The following is a 24,713-nucleotide window of genomic DNA, read 5'->3' as shown; positions in this document are numbered from 1 at the left end:
TAAAATATTTTAAGCTTTCTGTAAGCTAAAGCAATGAATTAATAAAATGAGTTCTATTATCAGTTGGTTGGTTGATGCGAATAAATTTATAAATTAATTAATAGATTTAGTATTAAATGTTATATATATGAATAGCTAATACTTAAAATTACATCCAAATATTACAACTTTGAATAAAAATTGACCATTAAATATTTTTATTAATCAAATTATTATAAGCAAGCAAATATACATGTTCATATTTTTTATGTTTTTAATTTTATTCACCTAAAAATTATTAAATTAAAATTTATTGTTCACAAGATATAAAAAATTATTTTTTTGTTCTTCAACAAACCATATAAAAAAAATAAATCTTTCTATTATATTTTAATTAATTTATTTATCTATTTATTTTAATTTATAAAATTTGATTTGTTCATTCATTTACTTTATGTGATTTTCTATCATTATAATATCTTAGTTTACATCATCATTTCATAACTCCATTTTTAACTAAATCGCATTCTATTAAAAGGGTTTACAATGATTTCTTAAATAAATCACAATAACTTTTCTATTGAATGAATAAATTTCTGAAGCACTTTTAATTATTATAAATAATTTCAATTCAATTAATAAATTATTTTAAGGCAAGTATATTTCTATTCACTATGAAGAATTATAGTAAATTCTCCTTTTAAAATTATCTTCATTTCTTTTTTCTACATCATTAAATAATTTATTGCAGTTATTCATTACAGATATTCCATGGAAAGCAGTTAATATATCGTTTTCATCATGAAATTCCTTTTGCTAGCTATAATTATGAATCTATGGTTTTTCTGTTTTCAGATTTTTAGGATTCTTAGCAAATTAATCAAGAATATCCCATCCATCTTTTTCAGCAAATACATCTCTTGCTGGTTCAAAGTAATCTCTATAATTCTTCGAAAGATAAAAGAGACCTTGCTCTGCTTCTCTATAATGATAATGAGCAGGTATATTATAATCATATTATGTATTAAGTAGATGAGAGCCATGATCAACATAATACTGGTTTTTTATTACTTATTTAGCTTCATCTGGGTTAGAGTAAAAAGACATGTTTGTATCTAATTAAGTAAAATAAATATTTTTTATTAATAAAAAAAATAAAAATAAAAAAAAAAATTTTTTTATTTACTTTTTTTAATGTCAAACTCTGGATTATCTTAGTTTGTTGGTTATTTATTATAGCTTTTAATAGTTTTGAGTGTTTGAGATATTAATTGTCCAGGGGTCGTGTACATCTCATTTAGGTCTTTTAAAGTTTTAATTTATTATTCTCTATTTGAAATGTTGCTTTTTTGGATTTGTTGTTATTATTATTAAGGCTCACCTATTTGCTGTAAAGATTAAATTTAAAATTATGTTTTATTTTCAGTCTGAGATTGTAATATATTTTTTTAAGTTTATTCTATTGATGGTGGTTCGATTTAAGATTTTATTTATTGTGACATATCTTAGATCTTTGAAAAATTTTTAAAGCTTTTTGTAGCAATATTTTCAACACCCTTTACTATAGATTTTTGCTTTACATCATTTGCAATAAATTAAAAATTAATTGGATTAACTGAAGCTAATACAGAATTTATTTGGGCTTAAATTTTCGATTTTTAATTAGCTTCTTCGAAATTTTTTTAAGATATGTCTTCTTTTACTTAGCTTTAAGAACTAGCTCTAGAAATGGTTTGTTTTTGTCTCTTTTTTTATCTCAATTCATTTTCATATTCATTAACTTCTTTAACTAAAAATAAATTATTGTTTGTATGAATATTATTTGGGATAGCTGGAGTTTATTCGAAGAGTATTTTTTCAAGTTATGAAATCTTTTATTTTTAATCTTTTTCGTCATAAATTCTTTATAATGTCTTCATTGGAACAAAAGCAAGATCTCCATAATTCTTATACATAAAGTCAAATATCTCTCTATTTCCATATGTAACTTCACTAGGCTTACTCTTTTAATCAACCAATTATTGAATTTAGTGAGCTTGTGTTTTTTCATCAGCTAAACCTAATTTAGCTACCCTTCTTTAATTTGTTAAATCCTATTCTTTATCTTATTTATTTTTATTATAATTTCTATCTAAATCTAAAATATTTTTGGAATAAACTAAAATGTTCGGTTCAATCAAAAATTCTTTTAGTTAATCTGGTGGATCTGTTTAGGGTTAGTCATCTGGTTTCCAGACTTTTTCTTCTTCGCTTTCCTTGATAATATCTTCATAAATTTACTGATTTCTCACATCTTATTCGATTTTCTTTTAGAGAGGATATTTATATCTATAATAATTTATTAAAATAAATTTCTTACTATTTGTTTGAAAATGAAATTAATCAAAAATACCTTAAGCCATCCATTCTCTCAAAAGCATCAACCATCTTGTCTTTATAAATTAAAAAATCTATCCATTATTACTTGAGCTTATAATCTTTTCTATCACCTCCTTTATATAACTCACTAAACACATCCATTAGATTATATTTATCATCAAATTCATGGTGACTTTTTGGTTCTAATTCAAAATCTATTTACGCAAAGCTTGTCATGGATTAGCCAATAGAAGTTAAAGTTTAAGCTCCACTTTTAGGAATTTGTAGCCCTCGAAAAAATGTAGGATTTTTAAAAATTGTATCCGGACCTACATCTAAGTCAGGTTAATATAGATCATTTTCAAGTTGAAACCTAACCTTTCTTTTTCCTAATTAAACCATTTTCTATTCCCATTTCGACTCTGGAATATCTGTCTAAATTTAGTACTCTCTACCTTTTTTAGCTAGTTCTTTTTCCTTTTTTGACTCTACATTAGCTTAAATTCTCATCCTATTTTCTAAAATAAAAAAAATGAAATAGCTCAACAATCGATCATCTTAAAATAACTTTAATTACTCAAAACTTCTCTTCTTTTAACACTATTTGCTTTGTTGAGTATTTATTCTGGATCTTCATCCTCATCTTCAAAATTCGTCATCGATTCTCTCAGCCTCCTTTTGTATTTACCAAATTTATTCAATCTTCCCTTGATAATTTAAGGTTTTGTTTCTATTAAGATAACCTATTAACCAGGTGCTGCATTTTTGATAACCGTTTGATCTATATCTTCTTCATCTTCTGCTAAATCTGTTTAAGTGAATGTTGTATGGGATAGCCATTTGCTAATATAGGTTTATCCCTACTTTTCGAAAGCTCTTTTAATAATTGCAGAATTATACCTTAAAGGTAATCTAAAGCTTTATTTAAGAGTTCTCCGATTTAAAAATTATTCCATTTAAAGTTAAACACTTTTAGTATCTTCTATATCACTAATTGTATAGTTATTTGAAGGAGGTTAGACATCTGAAATTGGTTTAATATTTTATTTATCTGATTGTATGTCATTATTTGACTTTTCGTTATGTAATTAGATACTGGTTTGAGAGCCTCTAATCAAGTTTTGGGTTTTATTATCTTGCTACTGATAATCATCTTCAAAGTCTACTTTTGTTGTTGACTTTAAATTTTTTTATGATTTTATAATCAAAGCAGTTTCACCCTTAATCATTTACATTTTCTGCTCCTATGGAGTCTTGGAGTTCATTTAATTAATAATATCAATAACTCTAGTGGTTTGTCTTTTTTTTGGTTTTCTGTTAAAAAACGATTTTGTAACACTATGAGAGGGCTATTCAGATATATTTGTTTATGAATTATGGTTAGATGGAATTTAAGGCTATAAAGCTATTTTATTGAAAGATTTATCTTTTTCTATTTATACTTCTTCTTCCTCTTCTTCATCATCAGAAGGTAATTTCATTCCTAAAAATATAAGTAGCTCTTTAGCTTGTTTATTTTTTGCTTATCTAAATTCTTTAGCTTTTATTGATTCTTCTTACTCTCTCATTTATTTGTCTTTATTTATCATTTTTTCAAGTATATCTTGTCTAGTAATTTCATACGGATTTACAATAACATGAATTTCTTAAGGCTTTGGTCTATTTCTTTCCTCTTCTAATTGCTTAGCAGTTTCTTCTAAAATTTCTGATGCTCTTCTTTAATAATTTTATTGGTTTTAATCTTTTTAAAAAGAAAACTTTTGTAATTCTTTCCTTTGATTTTCTAAATTGATTTATTCATCTATCACATCAAGCTACTGTTTTATAGGTTTCTAAATCAGAAAAGATTAGCTTTTTGAAGGGTCAACTATTGTAGTGTTTAAATTCATTAAAATAGAAGCTTTTGTAGAGTCATTTTCATTATATTTTTTTTGATATATTCCAGAATTAAACAATATTTCTGATGAACTGATATGATTTGACAAAGGCATAAAATTTTAATCTTTATTTAGCTTGACAGGTTCATCATATCTTTTATATCCTGAATAATTTTAGATGTGAAACTAAGACTTCTTTTAAGGAATTTGTATACTTGTATGTGTTCTACTGTTATTACTTCTATTCACACTAAGGTTATCATTATAACTTTAATTTGTGATAGGAATACTATGATTAGAAGCTTAAGATTTTATAAAAGAAGATTAGCTTTTAGAGCGCTATTCTGAAAAGTTATTGTTGATAACATTATTATTGCTCAAATATTAATTTTGTGTTTCATTAATTTTAGAACTAATTTTGCTATCTTCATTGATTGAATCACTCTAGAAAGATTTCTATTATTCATTAACAGAATTATTAAAACTTCTCATTAAGCATTTTACAATCAAATTAATTTGATTATTTTTAATAGAAAATCTGCTGGTCTTAAAAATTTTTATAAAATTAGTGAATTTATTTAAAAAACAAATAACTTTAATAGCTATTTATAAAATAAATCTGATGAATATATCAAATAATTTTCAATTTTTTAAGTATTTTAGGTTCAAATCTTAAAGGCATTTCAACAAAAATTATTTACTTAATTTAAACTATTCTTATATATATATCCAATTAATGAAAGTAATAAATTAATAAAAACATATTGATAATTCAATGAATCAAAATTAAATTTTAAGAAAATAAATGATTTTATTTATAAATTTAACTAAAAAAAACTACACTCTTTAATAGGAAAAATTGAAATGAATATAAAAGAAAATCTAATTTAACTAATTAACTTACTAAATGACTTGCAAATAATTTTAAAAATTTAAGTTTTTTAAGTTTTTTTATTAAAATATTTAAATTTTTCTTGATTGTAAAATTTTAAATTTAAGAGAATTCTAAAATTAAAACTATTTATTTAAGTCTAGAAATCTAAATACACTATAAATTTATCAAGAAATTATGTTAGCAACATCAGATTCTTGTGTATTTCCATTAACTTTGTCATCATAATCTTCAAAAGCATCAAAATTTAATACTTATTATTAGTCTTGTGCAATAGGTTAAGGCTAATCTAATGTTGTTTCAAATAATATATCTTATTAAGGCTCTTATTTATCAGTTTCTTTTCTCTGCTAACTTTCATTTCTCAATAATTCTTGTTAAATGTTAACTTTATTACTATTGTTAACATTTGAAGACAAAATAGTTGAAATAGGTTAGCTTAGGATTTGTTACTTATTTTATAAGTTTTAACCAGTAGATGCTAATCCTATTTAATTAGAAGTAGAAGTCTAAAATCTATCAGACTGTAAAATTTAATTTGTATTTGAATATCTTTAATTAGCACCAATAGACGAGCCTAGTGATGGGAAATAATTGCTGGTTGTGTTAGCTAAATTTGGACGCAATGATGATGCAAGTGTGCTTGACTGCATTGGTTAAATTAATTAAGGTTATTGTTACTATTAAGTTTGAAAACCTGGTTTAAAAAGTGGGCTTGCTTTTTATTATTGTTCATTTTCTTTACTAATGCCAGAAGAATAATTAATATTTCTTTACATAGAAATAAGACGTATTTTTTCAAGAGATCCTTCCAGCTCAGCTTGCTTACTAGACTAATGTGAATTAGGATGAATTCTACTTAATTTAATTAAATTATTTGCATTATTGCTACTACTCAAAGCAGTACTCTAATTGCCTGATATCTAATTTTTACTGAGCAAAGAATTTTGATTTTAAATCCCTTTTTAACTTTTTTTTTATAAAAGATAGTCTTTTTTATTATTAATTTTATCGATAATCCCCTCTAACCCTGTTCTACGCTTATTTCCTCCTACTGTACTTGGGTTGTTGCTATTTATATTATTGTTACTATTAATATTATTATTGTTATTATTGCTAGTAGCACCTATTTAAGAAAAATTTCTTCCTGACTGCCTTTCAGTGGAGGAAACCCTATATAATCCTGCTGAATTGTTGCTTTATAGTTGATTTTAGGCTTTGTTCGCAAAGTATAAATTGTTTCCTGTATTTAAAAGAGAAGAGCCATGATGATTGCTTCTATTCTACCCTAAACCAATTAAAGATAAATAGGTCTAAAAATTATTTTTATAATCCTTTTTTGGCTTAAATTGCTGCTATTGCTATTAAACGTCCCATTTCAAACTTGAGTAACTTATTTAATAAGAGCTTAGAGCACTACCTGTGTTTATCATACTTTATTCATATTAAATTTAAATAATTTATAAATTAATACTATTAATTCAATTAATTTTACGATTGCTTGTACTAATCTGTTGGTGAAGAAGATTATAAAATCCGTTAAAATTTAGATTCATAATTTAGTTCAGAGTTTTTAAAACTCTAACCAAATAATGGATTAACAGTATTTTATTGATCCACCTAGGTATTTGGTTATTTTTCTTCTGCTAAATTTGTATCTAAGTTATTTTCTTTTGATTGACACTACACTGACTAAATATTTGGTGAAACTATTTTTTAGGATAATATTAATTTAGGATCAATAGGAGCTGAAGATAATCTTTCTTTATATCCTGATGTGCAAATTTATTAATTTTCTTAAACTTCTCCTTAAATTTTATTATCTGTGTTTTATTTTGACTATCCTTCTGGATTATCCTTACTTGGTGTTGTGAATACTCCAAATATTTGTTAAATTTCCTAATCTTGAACTCGATGAAAATTTGGTGGAAGAAGATGATTAGTGGCTAGCATTTATTATCTAATATCAAGGGAATGCTCTAAATTTTACTAATAAAACTATGAAGTAACAGCTGCTTGTGCTTGAGATTATACTTTCAGTATATTACACTTCCTTACTAAGCCGTCTAATCCAGGTGAATTTTATAATTTTTATTGAATTTCTGCTAATTCTCGACTTGGAGTATGATTTTACTAATATTTTATACATTCTTAGCTTCTATAAGGAGTTCCTTCCATGCTTTGAGGTAACTAATTGCTATTCAAATCAGAATTAGGACTTACCGAGTTATTATCTTTATTTGAGTTTCCATCTTTGATGGGAGACAAATTTAAGCTATCCATCTATCTGAAAATATATCTATCTATCTATCTATTTATTTATTTATATTTTTTTATATGCTCTTTGAATGCTTTTCTAAATAGATTTTTACTTTTAAGAATAATATTTGGCAAGATTTTATTATCATAAAACTTTCAAAAAATTTACAAACAGTTAATAAAATAAAACTAAAGTTTATTTTAAAGCATTTAATTAATTTACAAAAAATAAATAAATTTCAAATATTTTTTATTTTATAAATTTTATAATATGTTAAAATGCTGCTTGAACATATTCGCATATCTTCAATCTAGTAAAATAAATACTTGAAATATTTTTTAATTTACCACTATAAATAATTAAATCTTATTAAACAACATTCTTTTATAAATATTTACTTCATTCAATTAAATATTTTTAAAAATACTTTAAACTTTAAAGTTTGTTTATATTTTTGAATAGCTTTATCAAACTCTTTAGAAAAATAAAAAATAGCATAAATCAAAAATAAATTTCAATTCTTAAAGCTAATTAAACCTATTTATGTAATAAAAATATATTCATTCTGTTTAATTTTATATTCTAGAAAGTAAATTTTGTTTAATATTCTCTATTTTTTGTTAAATAATATTTATTCTCAAATTTTTAATTAATTATCTTTTTATTTACTTTTGTTAGTAAACTGACTTTATTTCATAAAAAAATAGAATTTTATATAAGCCTGATAATGAATAAATGTATTTGAACTTTTTTAAGGAAAGAAAATACTTCTTAATAATATTTTATATTTATTTAATTCATTTTCTTTCAATCAAATCGTATTTATATGGTAAATTTAATTTTTAATTTTTTAGGAAATAAATATAAAACAAAATTAAACTTTTAGCTGGTTTAAATTACACATTTAATCAAGTTTAATTTAAACCACTAATAAAATGTTTATTAATATGTTAAAATCTTCTAAATTATCAATATTTAACACTCTTTATTTTTTTTAATAACTTTAAAACTCTATTAAATATTTTTTATGTTGAAATTAAAATATTAAATATAATTTTATAATTAATATTGATTAGAAAATATATTTTAAATTAAATAATATAATGATATTATAACTCAAAAATCATTAAAAAAATCATAAAATTGCAAAACATTCTAAATGATAAAAATTTATAAAAATAGTTTTAATTAACAATAATTTATGTATTTTTTATTAATAGATATTTATTTAAGATAAATTAAAATTAAAAAAAAGATTACTATCATTCAAAATAGAAAATATAAATTTGAATTAAAATAAATTTAATTTAAATTTTATGAAAATAATTTATTTGATATCCTAAAATGAGTGTTTAATAGATTTAAAATATTTAAAAATATAAATGTAATTATTTTTTTTTCCAAAATTTAATTGAAATATAAATAAAATGATTTAATTTAAAAATATTGATAATGACATATTTTAATTTTGTATAAATTAACTAATTTATATTTAGAATAAAAAATGAATAGCAAATACTAATTATCAATAAAATAAAATTTGATGAATTTGTTTTAATAAATATGATATATAGATTAATTTTTAGAAAATTAAAATGACGAAATAATTTTTAATGAAAATAAATGAATCTTAGAATAATTGGTTTAAGGAAAAACATTGATAAAGTAAAGTAGGTAATCTTTCTAAATTATTAGGAAAATATTTCTTAAAAGTATATTAAGAAATAAGAAAATTGTAAAATTTACATCAATTTTTTTTGAATTAATTAATTTAATAATTAAAGTCTAACATACTTTTTCTTTAACAATAGAAATTCTTTTCACTTCAAGGAGAATCATGCTTATAATTGAAATATTCTTAATTAATTATACTTAATTTTAGTTGTTTGTTGTATTTTCAATAAATAAATGAAAAAAATAAAATAATATCTTTTATTGTGTAAATTATTTTTATTAAATTATTTTCTTTTATGAATTAAAACTGCAATAAAAGAATAGTCCTTTTTAAATATAGTATTCATTATTAATAAATTTATTATTTTTCTCATTCTGACTAATTATTTTTTTATATAAATAGATATATCTTTTTAAAAATTGAACGATCAAGAATTTTGAGCATTTCTTCTTTGGTAACTTATTATATTAGTAGTAATAATAAAGTTTTTGATTTGTTTATTTAATAATATTGAGAGGGAGTTTCGGGTGATATTTCTTTGCCTTTCAAATTTAATATATGGCTAAGAGACAATTGTGTAGAGATAGGACTAAATATAGTGGAATCAAACATAGGTTAATATGTGACATATTTTATTTTAAAATTAAAATAATAAATAAAAGAATATTATCAAAGTAATCTTTACATTTTACTATAAAAGTAAGAAAATTTAAAATATTAATAATCTGCCCAAATAGCTAAATAACTTCATTAAGATGATTTTTATTCGATGAATAGTTGAAATATAAAAGAAAAATATGAGTTATTTATTTAAATATTTTGATTTTTATTTTTAATTTTTAGTTTTAATGTTAAAGGATGCATGCACGGCTGATTAATTTTTTTTGTGATTATTTTTGCGTAGATAATCAATCTCTTATCTCTAAAGTGATTTTTTTTAACTACAAAATAATTTAAAACTCATTAGAAAAAAGATAATGAAGCTTTTATCCACTATAGTGGCGATAATATATCAATTTCTATATAAATTTTAATCATTAGAAAATAATGAAAGCTTATTCGAGTATGAAATTTTTGAAGTAATCAGAATTGTATTAAGTAATTTATATCTAAGAACAACTAAAGAATACCATTATATTTTATACTAGAAAAAAAGTATTAATCTTTAAAACAGATAGACAGATAAAAAATATTTAAAAACAAAAGTAAATAAATTATACTTCATCATCATCACCTTACAAATGTTGACCTTAAGATTCTATTATTTTTGCTAAAGACGTCACTTAATGAATAGTCATTATAATTTTTTAGTGCAATCTAATAAAAGCTTTTTAAATAAATCATTTGAATCCACAAATTTTTACCTCCCGCTTAACTTCAAATGTATTCAAATTTATATTTTCTCTCGTTACTTAATAATATGATTTTTGATTTCAACAATAATTATTCTTGTCATAGTTTTTCTCAACTTTACTTAGCAAAGACATATTTTATAAAGTATTAACTAACTTTTGTAAAGTACCTATATCATGCAAGAATATATTATGCCTAAGAATTTATTTGTTTAATATTAATAGAATTCATGTATAACAGATAAATAAGATAAGGATAACACAAAAATACTAAATTAGATCAGATGTAATTAAATATCTTAACAAATAAATGAATTAAATAAATTTGAAAAACTCATAAAAATTTTTGATTTTAATTTAAAACAATCACAATTAGAAAAAAAGAAGTATAAGCTAATTTATTATACTAAAAGGATATTTGAACTAAAGTAAAAAAAAATTTATATTTGTTTACACATCACTATCGATTTATTTTTTTATAAATCAAATAAAGACACAAAGAAATTCAGACTGACTGGTAAAGAAATTAATAATTTTTTTCGATAAAAATGTAAAACAAAATTAGAATTTGAATATTGACTCACATATTTACTTATATAATTTATATAAAAACAATGAATTTACATGATATATTATATATTTATTTATTTATATTTGGGAATTTAGCAAAATTTATTTATTCATAAAATTGATATTTTTTTCTGATCTATTTTATTAATACTCTTAGTTAATTACTTCACTATTTTAATTAAATCAGAATGGAGACTAGTACCCCTAAAGTTTGGATTTATTTTACCTCAAAGTTAATTTGTTGAGGTAGAATAAATCAAAGAATTTTCTTGAATATTTAAATTGGATAGGTAGGTAGGTGGTTCTGGATTTTATTTGTGCAAAATATTTTTATTATAATGAGGTTTTATTTATTTTATATTAACTATATTTATTTATAACAGGGAAAATTTATTTATTTATTTATGTTTATTTATTTTTATTTTCAACATTTTTTTTTATAAGTTCTCTTTTTAGTTGGGGCTTTTTGAGAAATCCTTTGTGTTGTTTAAAAACTCAAATTTTCCTAACAACTTGAGTATAAGAATGGTTTTATTGTTTGATTAGAGTTTTATTAATCATTTTTTTAAAAATTTTAGAATGCTTGCATGTACAGAGTCGGATATTTACGTTACCTTTCTTCTTAGTCATAATTCTCAAAATTTTGAGTATACTCTAGATAGTTCTCTTCACTTTATGTTTAGGAAATTTTATTAAGTTCTTCAACTTTTTTATCAGTAAAAAGAGTGGGCTATTCAAATAATTCTAAATGACTCATTACTTACTTTAATAAAAAAGGATTAGATAATAGTTATTAAAGATTGATAAATAATTATGGTCTTTTCAATTTTTCATTATTTAAATGAATTTTTTAAGATTATTCATTTTTTGAAAATGGATTTTGGGAATAAGAAATTTATTCTTATTAGCTTTCTTCCAAGAACAAAGGATAATAAAGATTATTGTGTAAATATAAATTTTCCTCAAACTCTTCACTATTTTCTAATTAGTAATATTATTATATTTACTATGGTTATGTTTAATATTATTATTATTATTATTAATATAATTGTTAATCTTATTCCTTTTCTTCTTTTAGTAGTTGTTCTTAAGAAATAGTTTAGGATTTTTTAAGCTAAAAATAACTTTCAATGTAATTTTTTAATCTATTGAAGAGTCCATTTTTTACTTATTTTTAGTGATGTGATTTACACTATTTGTCATCTCTTGTCCCAATAAATTCAGACATCTAAACAAAAAATTTACATTTTTTTCTCGTATTTTTGTCTTTTGAAATTACAATATCATATTTCATCAAGTTAAATTAAAAGTAGAGACGTTTTTCATCTTCATTCCAACGTGAATTTTTTTTGCTCTTTTAAATACAGCAATTGTGAGGTAATTATCCTTATTATGATTGAGGTTAATCTGAGTCTACAGTTTAAGTGTACTAAATATTTTAGCTCTAAAAGAAATCCAAGTGATCTTAAGGTGGAAAATTCCTAATATCTTAAAAATCATTGCTAGAGGAAGTAGAAAAGCCACCTTTCTCATAATAGGATAAATCTTCTTATTCAATAAAATAGCTTACCTAAGGCTCGTCCATTATTTATTTTTTTAGAAAAGATAGGTTTTATTATTTTTTTTATTATAGTTTTTTAGTTTTGATATTTTAATTAATTATTTATTATATCTAATTCAATCTAATTTCCTTGGTTTTATATAAAAAAACTTCTATATTTTTATAACAAATAAATTAAAAAGACTTAATTAGTAAATTAATAACCTGAGTTAAAAAATAATATCCTTGATAACTTTTTTTAACTACTCGACACTCAAGAATAATGAGTTCTCAGTTTTCTCACAAAAAATTCATGATTAATGGCTTTAGAAGTAGAAATTTATCTACAATATAATAGGTTTTTTTAAAAAAAATCATAGAATTTATTCATTAATAAAGAAAATATGAATGATAATTTTTTAAGAAATTGACAATAAATAGATAATGCGTATTTTATTTTTTTATTTTTCTAAAAATAATTACGCTAGATCTTTCCTTGTCACGGGTAAGGAAATAATAAATAATCAAAATTCAATTTTCAAATACTAATTTAATTCTAATAAATAAGGTGATCTCAAACGGCATCTCTATAAATCATATATAATGAACATCATTTTTATATTAATTATTCTACTGTATTGCGATAAGAAAGTTAAGAATCATAAATTAGAATAAGAAAAAACTAATGTATGTAATTGCAAATTTTAATTATTTAAAACTCTACTCATTAAATTACAAAAAGCAGATTAAAGGATTTTTTCTTAGTCATTTTTTTGAATTTCAAGAAAGAATTTGATTTTAAAGAAAAAACACAAAGTTAACAATTAAAAATTATCCATAAAAAATTATGTAAAATATTTTATTATGATAAAAACACAACAATTAATAAATTATATAGCGAATCATGCAAAACCTATAAATAAAATTTTTTAAAGGACAACATATGTGAGTAATATTACCTGAATAATGAAAATTTTATTTAACCATAAATAGTATTAAAATTTATAATTGATGAAATATAGCCATTTAAAAATTTGTTGTATCTTTTTTGACATCTAGTGATAGATTGATTCAATATTTTTGATTTTATTTTTTACCTCAAAAGAAATAAAACTAATTAAAAGAATTTGTTGAAAATTTTTTTGTCTTTATTTTAAATAAATTATTGTAACAGATTGATTTTAAAATAAAGTAGACTTCTTTTGTATTTTACTAAACGAATGAATATAAGTATTTTGAATCATAGAAATAATTAGTTACATTTTAGTTGATATTTATAAAACCAATAATTAGCTTAGCTAATTTACTTTCTTTTTTATGAAAATATGTAATATAAATTAATAATGCTTTGTTTCAAGTGTAAATTAAAATTCTTTCATAATAAGAATACAAAAAATTCATTAATATAGCATATACTCACTCACTCGTCTTATTTTTAAATTTTGATTAATTAAATATTTGAATTTGATTTTTACTTTTGCTTCTTGATATTACTCTCATTATTCCTTTCTTTAATTATTTGAATAAATTCAATCAACTTTAGAAACTGATGATATATGTCTTTATTTCGATAAAGATTGCAATTTTTTTAATTTTTATCAAAAATATTTTATGTTGTTATAAAAAAACCTTAATGGTTGATTTTTGTTTGTTTGAAAAAAGTATTATAAAAAAGCAACTCTTCATAAATTAAAATAAAATTTATCAACAATATAAACGAATAATATAAAGGTGGGGAGAATTGAAAGAGTAAAGAAGCAAACAAAATTTAAGAAGAAGAAGAAAATATCTTTAGAAAGTTGAAATTGTAAAAAATAAATAATAATACTAAATATCTAATTATTGATGAACTGATCTATAAATCAATCAATTAATCAATCAGTCTATCCCTCTATATGAGCAAATAATTAAACAATCAACCAAATTCAATCATTATTTAATAATTTATATTATTGATTACCCTAAAGGTTTTTGCTGAGCATAGAAAAATTTATTTTTTTGAATACATTAATTCTTTTCATCCAATTTATAATAATATTTTCCATCAAAATATCTCAACTTTTATCAGAAGTCAGAGTCATAGTTCCTTAAATATCAAATTATTAGCTTTATTTATCTAGTAAGTAACAATTATTTTTTTCTTCTGACTATTGAGCTGAGTAAATTCTGCATTTCTCTAATAAAATAAAGGGAACAAACAAACAAAAATACAAACAATAATTTAAAAGTATAATTGCATAAAAACACCTAATACCAAACCATAATATCCCATTTAACAACTAATTTCTATCATCTAAAATAGAAAAACAAATAGTATAAAAATCTAAAAACAATTTCTAAGTGATTACTTTACTATCTATATTTTGAAGCATACATGCATGTTTTATCTAATGGTTAGTTAATACATGAAGGAAATTATAATATTTTTACCATATAAACTTGCATAACGATTTAAATATTAATCTATCATTGCAATTTCTATTCAAATCAATTTACACTAATCAAGCCTATTTTAATTCCTATTTGGCTTATTTTTCTATCACATTAATTCCTACATATTTTTTTAAATGCAAAAATTTTTAGTTGAATAAACCCAGTCATTTACTAAATATAAACTAATAAAATTTCAACTGGGATAATTAATGTTAATTTTTACTATTTCTAATCATTGTGTGGTCATTTGTTGAGCTTATCTGGGTGCATTTTTTAATAAAACTACGAACATTAGCAAAAGTGAAATTGAGTTGATACTAATATTGTTGATCATCATTTTTTTAATCTTTTTTGCACTAAGGGGTTATTAGTTTGCTGCTTCTCTAGCTTCTTACACTTCATGATGATTGCTTGTTTCATAGAATAAACACACGTTTACATTAGACTATTCACTTTCGTGTTAAGATCTAAAACATCCAACTTATTTAAGAACATACTAACAGGAATTATTATCATCTCCACCTTATTAAAGCTAATTTAATATTTTTGGTTAATTTGCTTCAAAGAATGATGCACAAAAGTCTCTTATTTTCATAAATTTTTCTTATTCTATCAGCTTAGTCAAATCACATTTTTATGAAAGATTGAGTTTAATTTAAGAGAAAATACCTGTAATCAAAATGTCGCAAATATCCAAGCCACAAGAGCTCTTTCCATGGTAGCTGCCCTGACTAAATGACTTGAATTTGTTCTACTCAAACATTTCAATCAATTTATTCAAAATTATTATTGTATCATTTAGAACGTTCGATTTATTTAATAATCCCTTTTCTTCAAAAAAGTGGGAAAAAACCCTCATCTTCCAGCGATAAGCCAATTTTTTAATAGGATGAACAATCCATTTATAGGCATCGCGATAAAGATATTCAGTTTCATCATCAAAATATTGAAAATATGTAGAAATTTGATCTAATTTCTAGCATATATCTATGAAATTTGAAACTCTACTATTCTTTTCTTCTCCTTAATTATCATCATCACTATGCAAATATATTACTCTTATCGTATCTAAAAATGATTATCTCTAAATAATCCTGTTTTCGAGGCGCAAAATGGGCAATTAATATCCAAATGCATCACGCGAATCGATGACATTCAATTCAAATTCAATTTTCAGATTTTCAAATGCTTTCATCAAGGCATACAATAGGCCATCAAATTATTTAGGTTTTTGCTTTGACACATATATTCTAATATTATTGCAAGTAATCACATCACCATCTTTTTTGCTGTCCTGAATCTTTTCTTTAATTCCTAACATTTTACAATTTCAACAACTCTAATATAATGTTTTATTTGATAATTCTTTTTTTTGACTTTTTCTTTCGATATTTAACTCAATTACCTTTATTGCTTATATACTTTAGCTGTTTAGCTATAACAATCTCTACCAATACTCTAATTGATCACTAAAGAGGATTTTTATTTCTTATCTGAAATATGAAGGTTTTAACTTTTACTTTTTTTGTTTCTTAGAATTTTCTAATGTTTAATAGACATATCTTTTTTTTAACATAAATAAAACACTCCATAAATCATTGGTTTTATCTTTCTCTCATTTTCATTATAATTTATTTGAAAATTGGAAATTCAAAATATATTTTATATCTACTACAAAACCAAAACAAAAAATAAAAAAAACTCTTACAAGTCAGATAAGTTAAAGTTATTTGTACAATACAGCTGTACTAAATTTAATTAGTGTTTTTTTCAATATTTTTTAGACATTATTTTACATTTAAAAAAATATTTTATTCGTGGAATTTTACATGCAACCAAAAAAAATATTGATTTAAAGATTAAAAAAAACGATGTTATTATTAAAAACTGAGATAAAACAAAAAAGTTGATCAAAAAATTTAAAAAAATAAAACAAAATTGAATTAACTTTGATGGGGCTTTTATGATTGAAAAGTCATCATGCTTGGGTGCAAATATTGATGATGTAATAATATTCGATTAAAATTTTGATTTTTATATTATCTTTGTTTGTAAGTTTATAAGGTAAGCAATTTTGCTATTATAAATAATCATGCTTTTTATTAATACTTGATAATTTTTTTTCATTATCTCCACAAAATGAAAATAGAGTAATTTACTCCCTAATATCCACATAAAACATTTAAAATTTAATTTCGAAATAAGAGAAAAAATAACTTGTCTTTAAGTAATATTTCATATCCTGAAATTAATTAGTTAATTAATTTGCGAACCTTACATAATGAAACCACAATATTAAGTTAAATTGATAACACACAGATTTTATAAAGAAAGATATTTAATAAACATCAAAACAATCAACCAAAAAATTTTTCATAGAAATATATTTTTAATTATTGTAAATTCATGACTTATTTAGAGTTTCAGCATTTATTCTCTCTTTCTCAATTTAAAACAATACTTTCAAACAAATTAAAATTCTAAAATCATTTTGAAGGGTATAGTTTTTCAAATTTTGAATACACTTTTATTTTAAATAGTTTTTTTATTTTTTATTTACTGCTATTTTTTTTCTATTTCTTTTTCTTTTAGCTTCTCACTAATCTACCCGACTAGTTTATTATATCTTTAAAGCAATTCTTATGTTTCAATTTTAGAGTCATTACTTAATAAAAAATTTTACATAAACTAGTTGTGTAGAGCTTATCTTTCAAGTGATTTAGGTTTTTTGAAGGTTTTTATTTCATTAACTATTTCTTATTTTTTTGAGCTGCTATCCTATTTATTAAGCAAGTCCAAGATTTCATACTCATATTCATCACATTTTACTTTTTTACCAGCTGGTTATTATTAAATATTACTATAATTTTATTAATTTTCTTTCATATTAATATGTACAAAATCTCTCGAACTTTATGCCTTTTAATATCCTTTTGGTAAGGTTGACTCATTTTACTGGAAAAGAAAGTTAGTATTATTTTTATTAACTTAAATAAATTAATCTTTTAAAGTTTTTCTGTCATTCTCTTCATTTACTTAATAAGAAGCTTATTATACATATGGTTGATATACTTAATTTATTGGTTAATTTTATGTATTAGAGCTAGACTGGTATATTTTTTATTATTTTTATTTTTATTAGTAGTGGTAATGTTCTAAAATGTCATCATTTTGCTAATAGTTATTTTAGAAAGACTTATTATTAAAAGATTCATTCATGCAAAAGGTATCAAAGCAATTTTTACTTTCATTTTCATAATTTAAATAATTATTGTTTACTTGATTAGATTATGAACTAGATTAAATATTCCTTAAAATTTACTAATTTTTTCCATTTTCTTAGTTTTATTCAAATTAACCTTCATATTTATCTCCTTAACAGAGTTGCTGGAGTGAATGATTCTTGGAAAATGCATTCTACTAAGTATATTATTGATATATTCTAGAATTATTTTAGCTTACAATATTATGTGTTAAATTTGTAGATTAACTTTCAAATACATTAGATTATTAATTAAAGTTTTAACTTTTTATCTAAGTACTGTTCGAATAGAATTTAGCTTAATTTTACTTTTGAGTATAGCTGTCATTAAAAAAATGAGGATTTTCTTCAAAATGATTCAATTTAAGAGCCTTTTCTTGATGATTTTAATATACTTTCTAGATTTCTAAAAGCTACTTTTTATCATCTGATTAAACTGATTTAAACTCATCATAAAGCTATTTTTTTACATTTTGATTTTCTATATTTTATTCATTTTACATGTTTTTTGATTCATTAATCTACTGCTGTTGTGTATTCTTTATACTTTTATTTTCTCCAATAATTCTTTCTTTAATTTGCATGAATTACTTGATCTTACTGCTGAAAGGACTAGGAGATTTTTTTCTTCCTTCATTTGAGTCTTTTTAATGATGGTAATTATTTTTAGAATCCTTTGAAAGTTAATCAGATCCTGCAACGCTAGATAATTTCATATCTATTTACTACTTCAGCTTTATCATTTCTTGAGGTGAAAGATAGTCAACTATATTTTTTACAGAATCTATATTTTATTTTGGCATAGTTGGTAAGGTATGACTAGCACTCTTAGGAAAAATATTTTCACTGTCTTTTTATTAAGAGCTTGAGCAAGTGATAATTGGATTTCTATAAGTACTTTGAAAGCTATTATTTAATCTTAGATTACTCAGTTTTAGCTCACTATCTTCAACATCAAATTATTCATAATCATATTCTTCAGACTAAAGTTAGCTTTATTTCATTTAATCTAATAGTTTTCTTGATTTTAAAATATCATGCTTAGCTTCTTCAATAACATTATCCTACTTCTAATTTGATAGCTTATTAGAAAAACTTCTACTATTATTATTTGGCTATTTTTTATTGTTCTTTTGACTCTCTTAAAACAGAATGTTATTAATTTTATTAAATTTAAAATCCTCCTATTAATTTTTTTTATTATCCTCTTTTTCACAGTAAAATGTTTCTTACTCTTAATCTACACTTTAAACTGTAATTAGTTATTTTGAATTTAGCTATCCATCTTAAGTTTGATTACCCTTTTCTATGTTTGAATCACCTTTTAGATTATTATTTATCAAAGGTTTGAAATTTGGAGAAACAAATTTCGAATCTTCTTAAGTGCTCTATTTATTTTTATAAGGAGTTTCCCCATCTTTATTAAGTCCCTTTCTTTATCTTTTTCCCATTCCCTTTAAATTTATAATGGTTTAATTTTTGTTTTAAATAAATTTTTTATTCAAAACCAAATAAATATTGAAAAAAATTATAATTATTTTACTTTTAAACTCTAAGCTAAATAATCAATTTCTTCTTTAAGTGAGTTTATTTCCTTTTTTTTGATTGAAATTTTTGATTCCTTCAAACCATTTTCTGAGTTTGAAACTATTAAATTTTAGGACTCATTCTGCTACGAACTTTAATGAGCAGATTGATTTCTGTATCTCCCAGTAGATATAGATACTTAGTTATTATATAAAAGATCATTCATTTTATTCACAACATTTTCACTGCTTGTTTACATATGAACTGAGTGGTTTTTGTATCTGCTAGTAGTATTATATCCTTTATCTTCTTAAATGGTTTAAGGGCGATGATTACGATAAGTATTGTAATTCTAAGAATATTTCAATAACTAGCCTTCCTAAAATTTACCACTAGACTTAATATCTGATAATTTTAAGACATCATTTCCTTTATATTCGCTTTCTTCTGTTAGAATTTATTTGTAAAGAGAGTTGGGTTATGACTGTAAAAGTAATTCATCGTTTTCCCTTAAAAATTGTTATTAAATCTTATTTTATTCAGGATTTTATTGCTTTATTTAGTGGATCAATTCAATAGTTTTTTTTATTTAATCACTCTCATAATTTTTTTCATCTGCTTTAGTATAATTTCTGCTCATTTTTAGGCTTCGACTTTTGAGCTATTTATATGAATTATTTCAAATGTATTTTTTAAATTAATTTGCAATTTAAATTCAAATAAAGACATATTAAAATACAAAGTAAATTATTTTACTAAGTTTGTGGATTCTTCTAATTATTTTATTTATTCATTGTATTCTTTTCTAAGATTTCTTGTATCCTAATAAATATCTTAAGAGTTCTTCCTAATTTTATCTATCTTTTCTTCATAGATTTACTATGTTTATACAAGCTATTGGTATAAAAGTTTCTTTTCTTCTGATTCCTATGTTAATTTCTGTAGAATTTAACCTATTTTATGTTTATCTTCAGAGCATAAATCAGCTAATTTTGCCTATTACCTACCTCTGCTTTAGGAAGGGCTTTTCTCCTTAGCAGGTTTATGTTCCCCAACAAATTAAACCTTATTTCAGCAGAAAATATTATATATTTTTCAATAAAATTTATTTCTTATTTTACATGCTTAGGGTATTCTTCTTATTAAAAACTAGGAGTATCCCTTCTGATGTATGACTCAGAGTAATTTTTGCTATTTCCTAAAAATATAGATGTAAATAAATTGCTCTGATAAAAGATGCTTTTTGAAATGAAAACCAATTTATTAGAATTTACTCATTTGTTTTCGCAAATTCACTCTATTGAAGGCCAAAAGTTTATTATAAAGTAATTAATTTATTTATTGCGTAATTTTTAAGATATTTTTAAAAATCTTCAACTATAATTTCAAATATTATCAGTCAATTTTCGTAATAATCAAATTCAATTCAATTAAATTCAAATCATTCAGTTTGCGAATAACAAAACTTATAATATATTATAATAAGTAAGATAAGCATATAAAGATAATAAATAATTAATAACATTTATTTATTTAATTAATTTTTTTTGAAATGGCTTTATCTAATACAATTAAAAAAGTTTTTAATAAACTATTTTAGCTTCAATTCATGTTATCCTGGTTTTTTTTTTTTTTTCGTATTTTCTAACTTTATTATAAACCATATTTAATATCTCAAGATGATCGAAGGCTATGGATTTATTAGGTTTTAAAAGTTTTTCCAAACGATAAAATCTAGCATCAGCAGCATCATCGTTTGCAATAGGTCTTTAATTTTAGTCTACTTCTACTTTATAAAAAATAGAAACAATATGCTCTCTTGGATCTCTTTATGGTTCGCCTTTGACTGTAATCAGCTCACAGCTAATACCATCCAATCCTGTTTCTTCTTTTAATTCCCTTAAGCATCCTTAAGATGGCTCTTCGTTATAGTCTAAAAATCCTCCAGGGAAAGCTAAATATCCCTTATAAGGTTCATTTTTTCTTTTTATCATAAGTACTTCATATCTATGTGTATAGTTTTTATATTTTCTTAATACCACAGCATCAGTTGTTATGGAAGGAACTAAATATTCTCCTTTGCGAGGAGGAAACTTTCTACCATATTTATCGTATTCCTACTATTGTTCCGTATTTTAAGAATTATCAGATGATGAAAACTGAAACTAGTTTTTTTAATAAAAAGAGTTGATAGGCGTATAAAAATTATTTTTTTAAGCCTATAAAAACTTCAGTTATCTTTTTAAAAAAATCATTTTTATTTGAAAACTTTTTTTTTTAATGATAATCTGAATATTTAATAATTATAAAAAACTGGCGCAGTTGAAAAATAAAATAATTAATTAAAAATTTAGTGAATCAAATAAAAATTGCATATATGATAAAAATAATAATAATAGTTGAATGAATTAGTGATGTCTATATATCTCTCTCTCTCTTTCTATGAATTTAACTCTATTTTATATTAAAAAGAATTATTTCTAGAAGAAAGAAATTATAATTAAATTTCATTAGATTTTGCATATTAAAGATGCATTCTACTAAATTCATTCTAAACATTTAAATTCATATCAATTGTAAATCTTTTAAAAAATCAATTAAGATTTTTAGCGTCTTACTTTTACTTACTATTTTTCATTTAATGTTTCTATCAATGAAAAGACCAAAAAAAAGAAAGGAAGAAACAAAAGAAATTATTAAAAATATCAATTAGATATAAAATTCTTAAAAGAGAATAGGGAAGAAAACCAAATAATAATCATAACTTAGAACTTAAAAATGCCACCTAAAAAAGAAGGACCTAGCAAAAAGACAGAATAAAAGAAGCAAACCAAGGTTATTGAAGATAAGACATTTGGTCTTAAAAATAAGAATAAATCCAAGGTTGTTTAGCAGTAAGCAAATTAAAATATTTATTTTGTAAATTATATTCAAATACATAAATAGATGATTTGCTAAAAGATTTGAATTTTTTATACAGCTGATGTTATTTTAACACAAATGAATGCAAAACAAAAAAACATTTTATCTAATGATTTTTATTTTTATTAACTGAAATAAAATCTTGATATCTTTCTATTATCTTAAACTAATCTTTAAAATTATTATTTTTACTATAAATTATTAGATTTGTCAAGAGTGTCACCAACCAAGTCGTAAACTAAGGCAAAGTATGTTTTATCAGAGATTCTTTGTTATATCTGATATTAATTTTAATTTTTGATTTTAAAAAGGGCACTCAAGAAAAGCTTATGGCAGAAGAATTCGAAAAAAGAAAGGCCTAAAAAGCTGAAGAAGAAAGAAAAGCTTTGATGGCTTCTATTTTTAAAACTGTAGATGCAGTGAAGGTTATGACAAAAAAAGGAGAAGATGGTACTGAAGAAACAATTAAAATTTGTTAATTCTTTAAGCAAGGTATGTGTAATAAAGGTAAAAAGTGTAAACTATCTCACGAATTGCCCAAAGATAATTAAAAAATTGATATTTATACTGACTAACGTGCCTAATTTGATGATGAAGAAGAAGGAGAACTTGACTCTGATAAGCTTAACGAAATCATTAAGCAAAAGGAAGGCTCTTATAAAAAATAATGTGCCACTGAAATTGTTTGCAAGTAATGAATCATTTATGTTTTTATTAAAATTAAATTCATATTAATGAAGCACAATTGTTACTATTAATATTTATCTAATTACTATTTTATAATAGATATTTCTTAGATGCTGTTGAAAAAGGAAAATATGGTTGGAAATGGATGTGTCCAAATGGTGGTTATGATTGTCATTACAGACATTGTTTACCTCCAGGTTTCATTTTGAAGAAAGATTAAAAAAAAGAAGAAGAAATAAAATCTAAAGTTGAAGATCTAATTGATGAACAAAGAGAAGGTTACTAACGTTCAGCAGGTACTCCTGTTACTTTAGAGAGATTTTTAGAATGGAAAAAGAAAAGAGCTGAAAAGAAGGCTGCAGATGAAGAGAAAAAGAAGGAAGATTTAGCAAAGAAAAATAAAGGTTAAAAGAAGCTTGCTGGTCTCACAGGTAGAGCTCTTTTCGTTTTCGATCCAACTCTTTTCTAGGATGATGCCGATGCTGCAGACGAAGCTATTATGGACAACAGAGAAGAAGTTGATGATGAAGAACAAAACTAAGAAGAAGCTGAAGTAGAAAAAAATAATCAAGAATAGAGACGTCTCATGGAAGAATAAGAAATATAGGAAGAAAAAAAGCATGAGCAAGAAGCCACATAAGAAGAAGAAGAAGAATAAAAGGTTGATTAATAAGAAAATCCTAACAGCAACGAAAAGAAAGATGAGAAAAAAACAAATGTTGATGAAGTAATAAAAAAAATATAGTTTTATTTATCTATTTTTGACGTTTTAAATATTTTAATATAAATTAATAGAAATATATCCACATTGATGAAGCAGATTAATTCTTTTGAAAAGGCTTTTAGATCTCAAAGTTGAATAAATAAAATTATAATTACAAACAATTTGTTATAAACTTAAAGAAAAATGCAATAGTTCAATTATCATTTATATTCTAAATAAGCCATGCTTAACATCTTAGATACACACATACTTTATGGCAGCTGTAAATAGTTGAGTGTTTAGTTTATCAATTTAGAAATTTAAAAAATGTGAAATAACCTTTTGAAATTTTCTATAATTTAAACTTAAAAATCAATTAAAATAAGTTGCTTATTATTTAAACTTAGTTATTTATATTTATATTATAAAATATGTGTATTTTTTATTTTTAGTTAAATATTATTAGCTTTGAAATTAACGTATTTTTATTGTGTCAATAAATATTTCAATTATTTCTTTTCAAAATTAGTCTACTGGATAGAAAGATAAATAAATAAATAAAATAAAATCTTAAAAATATCTTTTAAAAATCATAATTTTTGCATTTTCAATTTATATTCAATTTTATTTTTGATTGGAAGAGTAAGTAGTAATTACACCTTATTTTTAAGTAAAG

General features: G+C 22.5%; 7 protein-coding genes across 7 annotated transcripts; 2 read left to right on the top strand and 5 right to left on the bottom strand. All coding sequences in view use genetic code 6, as the record gives it.

Annotated features, from left to right (window-relative positions):
• Window positions 1–648: 648 nt before the first annotated feature.
• Window positions 649–4,751, bottom strand: TTHERM_00051660 (hypothetical protein; the record flags this gene model as incomplete). Its single annotated transcript, XM_001014863.2, has 4 exons — window positions 2,915–4,751; window positions 2,372–2,855; window positions 1,166–2,307; window positions 649–1,094 (listed from the first exon to the last, which is right to left on the bottom strand). The coding sequence occupies exons 1-4, from the start codon at window positions 4,704–4,706 to the stop codon at window positions 649–651; spliced, it is 3,864 nt and encodes a 1,287-aa protein (XP_001014863.2). The 5' UTR covers window positions 4,707–4,751.
• A 522-nt stretch (window positions 4,752–5,273) lies between these two features.
• TTHERM_00051650 (hypothetical protein) lies at window positions 5,274–7,497 on the bottom strand (the record flags this gene model as incomplete). Its single annotated transcript, XM_001014862.2, has 2 exons — window positions 6,602–7,497; window positions 5,274–6,540 (listed from the first exon to the last, which is right to left on the bottom strand). Exons 1-2 carry the CDS (start codon window positions 7,387–7,389, stop codon window positions 5,274–5,276), a joined length of 2,055 nt encoding a protein of 684 aa, XP_001014862.1. The 5' UTR covers window positions 7,390–7,497.
• A 4,279-nt stretch (window positions 7,498–11,776) lies between these two features.
• TTHERM_000050623 (transmembrane protein, putative) lies at window positions 11,777–12,115 on the top strand (the record flags this gene model as incomplete). The annotated part of the gene is made up of 1 exon (XM_012797400.1): window positions 11,777–12,115. The coding sequence occupies one exon, from the start codon at window positions 11,777–11,779 to the stop codon at window positions 12,113–12,115; it is 339 nt and encodes a 112-aa protein (XP_012652854.1).
• Window positions 12,116–15,168: 3,053 nt separating this feature from the next.
• On the bottom strand, window positions 15,169–16,257 carry TTHERM_00050620 (transmembrane protein, putative; the record flags this gene model as incomplete). The annotated part of the gene is made up of 1 exon (XM_001014858.3): window positions 15,169–16,257. The coding sequence occupies one exon, from the start codon at window positions 16,255–16,257 to the stop codon at window positions 15,169–15,171; it is 1,089 nt and encodes a 362-aa protein (XP_001014858.1).
• A 1,187-nt stretch (window positions 16,258–17,444) lies between these two features.
• TTHERM_00050610 (NUDIX family hydrolase) lies at window positions 17,445–21,096 on the bottom strand (the record flags this gene model as incomplete). The annotated part of the gene is made up of 5 exons (XM_001014857.2): window positions 21,000–21,096; window positions 20,847–20,923; window positions 20,482–20,790; window positions 19,742–20,386; window positions 17,445–19,652 (listed from the first exon to the last, which is right to left on the bottom strand). The coding sequence occupies exons 1-5, from the start codon at window positions 21,001–21,003 to the stop codon at window positions 17,445–17,447; spliced, it is 3,243 nt and encodes a 1,080-aa protein (XP_001014857.2). The 5' UTR covers window positions 21,004–21,096.
• A 58-nt stretch (window positions 21,097–21,154) lies between these two features.
• Window positions 21,155–22,158, bottom strand: TTHERM_000050609 (NUDIX hydrolase). Its single transcript, XM_012797399.1, has one exon. It carries the CDS (start codon window positions 22,098–22,100, stop codon window positions 21,333–21,335), a length of 768 nt encoding a protein of 255 aa, XP_012652853.1. The 5' UTR covers window positions 22,101–22,158; the 3' UTR covers window positions 21,155–21,332.
• A 132-nt stretch (window positions 22,159–22,290) lies between these two features.
• Window positions 22,291–24,168, top strand: TTHERM_000050608 (hypothetical protein; the record flags this gene model as incomplete). Its single annotated transcript, XM_012797398.1, has 5 exons — window positions 22,291–22,619; window positions 22,853–22,895; window positions 22,959–23,338; window positions 23,434–24,061; window positions 24,130–24,168. The coding sequence occupies exons 1-5, from the start codon at window positions 22,504–22,506 to the stop codon at window positions 24,166–24,168; spliced, it is 1,206 nt and encodes a 401-aa protein (XP_012652852.1). The 5' UTR covers window positions 22,291–22,503.
• Between the last annotated feature and the right edge of the window lie 545 nt (window positions 24,169–24,713).

Source organism: Tetrahymena thermophila (genome assembly GCF_000189635.1).
Source record: "Tetrahymena thermophila SB210 genomic scaffold scf_8254659, whole genome shotgun sequence".
In the NCBI taxonomy this organism is placed as follows: Eukaryota; Ciliophora; class Oligohymenophorea; order Hymenostomatida; family Tetrahymenidae; genus Tetrahymena; species Tetrahymena thermophila.
The sequence above is the reverse complement of the archived record's forward strand: the minus strand, read 5'-3'. Positions and strand labels throughout refer to the sequence as shown.